This window comes from Limulus polyphemus, unplaced genomic scaffold (genome assembly GCF_000517525.1).
Source record: "Limulus polyphemus unplaced genomic scaffold, Limulus_polyphemus-2.1.2 Scaffold4600, whole genome shotgun sequence".
In the NCBI taxonomy this organism is placed as follows: domain Eukaryota; kingdom Metazoa; phylum Arthropoda; class Merostomata; order Xiphosura; family Limulidae; genus Limulus; species Limulus polyphemus.
In genome coordinates, this window is record NW_013670210.1 from 86,813 (window position 1) to 89,584 (window position 2,772).

Consider the following 2,772-nt stretch of genomic DNA (forward strand, 5'->3'; position numbering starts at 1 on the left):
AAAAAAAATGCTCCAGGAGTCGAATACTGTTTCTATAAATTTTAAGTCAGTTGACAAATTGATAATATGAACATACAGACTTAAGCCATAAAAAATATCTTCATCACTTGTTGAAAAAATTCTGTAAGAACAACTACAGAAGCCTCCTATTATATTTTCATCAATGGTGTCTTCTTTCACTTTTATGTCGCTTGACAGTGTGTCGTTAACTTTCTTTAAGTTTTTTCAAGAACTTGTTTACTCGCCTGATCCACTGCATTTTTTTCACGTGCTCAAGGTGTTTTTGTCTTTGAGTTATTTCTTCCAAGTCTTCTCTTAAAAAAATAATTAATTTTTAAACTAAAGTTTTCAGTTGTAAACAAAATTCGTGATTGTAAGTGTAACAATTACATCAACAGTTATTAGTGGAAGAGGATAACTACAAAATCAACAAAGTTAAAAGGTGCTACGTGAGTAAATAAGTAACCTAATAAATAGTGTTAATGAACAACAATAAAAAGATAAAAGCTGTATTTTATTCTATTCAATTTTTACATCACCTGATGAGTTTTGTGGCCAATACCTTGATTTGATTAAAATAACAGTTTCTGTAACTTTTACGTCGGATTCTAGGAAGTTTATAATTGAAATGTGAGCTTAGTAATTGACTTAGCACACGGATATTTAAAATTCCAGGAATTATGAAACTTATTTCTGTTAGTTGTTTTTGTGTGGTTAGAATATGACACTGTCGTACAATGTTCAAATTTTATGATAGTGACATTCTCCACCAATAACGCTATGTGCAGGTTACTTGTATACTTGTGAATGGTAGTTACTCTGACAATAAGTTGTACATTCTAATCCTTTTTTTCACTTAGGGGCAAAAATTAAGCATTTAAAATTGAAAAAAATTGCTGTAAGACTACCTTTACGAAACGATTTAAATGCTTTTGATAAGATATAAAAATGCATAGAAAAATAAACTACCTAACGCAGAGGAGTGATTAAACTCGTAAGATTTTCAATGAAATCTAGGTTAATTTTTTTGTTAACTTAAGCTTAAACACTACCTAAATGTATTTGCTTGAGGGAAGAGAGAGAGAGAATCTTAACTTACTGAAAACGCCTGACTTGTACAACGTTGTCGAATGTTACTTGTTTACCACTTCTAGGAATCTCTCGTACTCTTTTTCTTCGAACTAGAATGCTTTTTATCGATTCAGCGTGCACGTGAGGGCTTGAAATAATAACACCTTTTCAGCATCTGATATAGGCATTTAACAAGGCAAATACAGTAAAATACCAAACGTTTTTCTATATATATATAAGCTTAATTATATGTTTGTCAGTCCGATAAATCCTTCCCCACCATTTTATCAATCACCACCACTTTTGTTATGGTGACTCCTACGGTCTCCAGATGTAACATGAAGGGGCAAAATTCCCATAAAAGCAGATTTTTGGCTTTTAATTCATTTTCTGTCTTCGTGTCACGCTTCTTTTAATAATACTCAACACTATACATCGTCGCTTAGCAAAAAACTATCACGATATTGTTGTTAGGCCGACAATGTTGTTTATGTTGAACGCATAATGTACATATTAATTTGTGGTTTATTTTTATTTTCTCTGTTTGTAATAACTTCGGTAATATAAAAGCAATGTTAATGTTGGAAAGTTTCCGATCAACCAGTCAAACAATTACGTTACTATTCCAGACAAATGTTACTTTAGGATGCAGAATAGCTAAAGGAAAACGTGTTCCCTAATATTTGTCAAAATTATTTATGGTTGTGTAAAAGAACAATTCTTGCACCTCGAAATGATACTGTTAATGACATAAATGATCAATTATTGCAAATGGTTCACCTAAAGCCCAACTGTCAATGTTCCAGTTACAGATTATGATGTAAATTACCCAACTGAATTCCTAAATTCTCTTGAACCACCAGGAATGCCAGGTCACGTTCCGAAATTAAAGGTTGGTTCACCACTAATGTTATTGAAAAATCTTGATCCTCGAAAATTATGTAATGGTACAAGTTTAGTTGTTAAGACTTTACTGCCACATGTTATTAAAGCAACAATTACAACTGGTCATGCCAAAGGTGCAGATGTCTTCATTCCAAGAATTCCTTTGCTACGAAGTGATTGCCCCTTTGAATTTAGAAGGCTCCGATTCCCAGTTACAAATTGTTTTGCAATGCCAATTAATAAGGCACAAGGCCAAAGTTTAAAGGTTGCTGGATTGTTCCTGAAGCAGTCTTGCTTTTCACATGGTCAATTCTATGTAGGATGTTCAACTGTTAGATGTAATCAAAACCTGTTTATATTGTCCAAAGGAACAACAGCCAATATGGTATGTCAAGAAGTTTTAATTTAGTTTGTGTAATTGTTTTTGAAAATCAAAGGCTTATATAAAACTTAAAATGTAATGAAAATTGAATTTTTATAATATATGTTCTTAAAAGTAATTTCATTGTGCTTTTAAATATCTATTTCAAATAATTTGGATACCTGTGCAGAGAACAGGTAATTCAGCTGATCTTTATATATATATTATATTATATTATATATATATTACAAGGGCGCCCACAAAACAAAATTAGGGGGGATCAAGTAACTCAAGTTTGAAAAAATTATGAAATCAAAATACAAATACCTTATGATTTTCCAATAACATAAAAGAATAATTTTACATATTTAGCAATTTTTTCTTTTTGAAAATCCGAGGGGGGGGGGGGTAAGATACCCCATTTGCTCCTTCCTGCGAGCGCCCATGTATATATA

General features: G+C 31.8%; 1 protein-coding gene across 1 annotated transcript; it reads left to right on the forward strand.

Moving 5' to 3' along the window:
* Positions 1-1,936: 1,936 nt before the first annotated feature.
* On the forward strand, positions 1,937-2,341 carry LOC106471401 (the record flags this gene model as incomplete). The annotated part of the gene is made up of 1 exon (XM_013931997.1): positions 1,937-2,341. A coding segment is annotated over exon 1 (405 nt), but the record flags the coding sequence as incomplete, so codon positions are not given.
* Between the last annotated feature and the right edge of the window lie 431 nt (positions 2,342-2,772).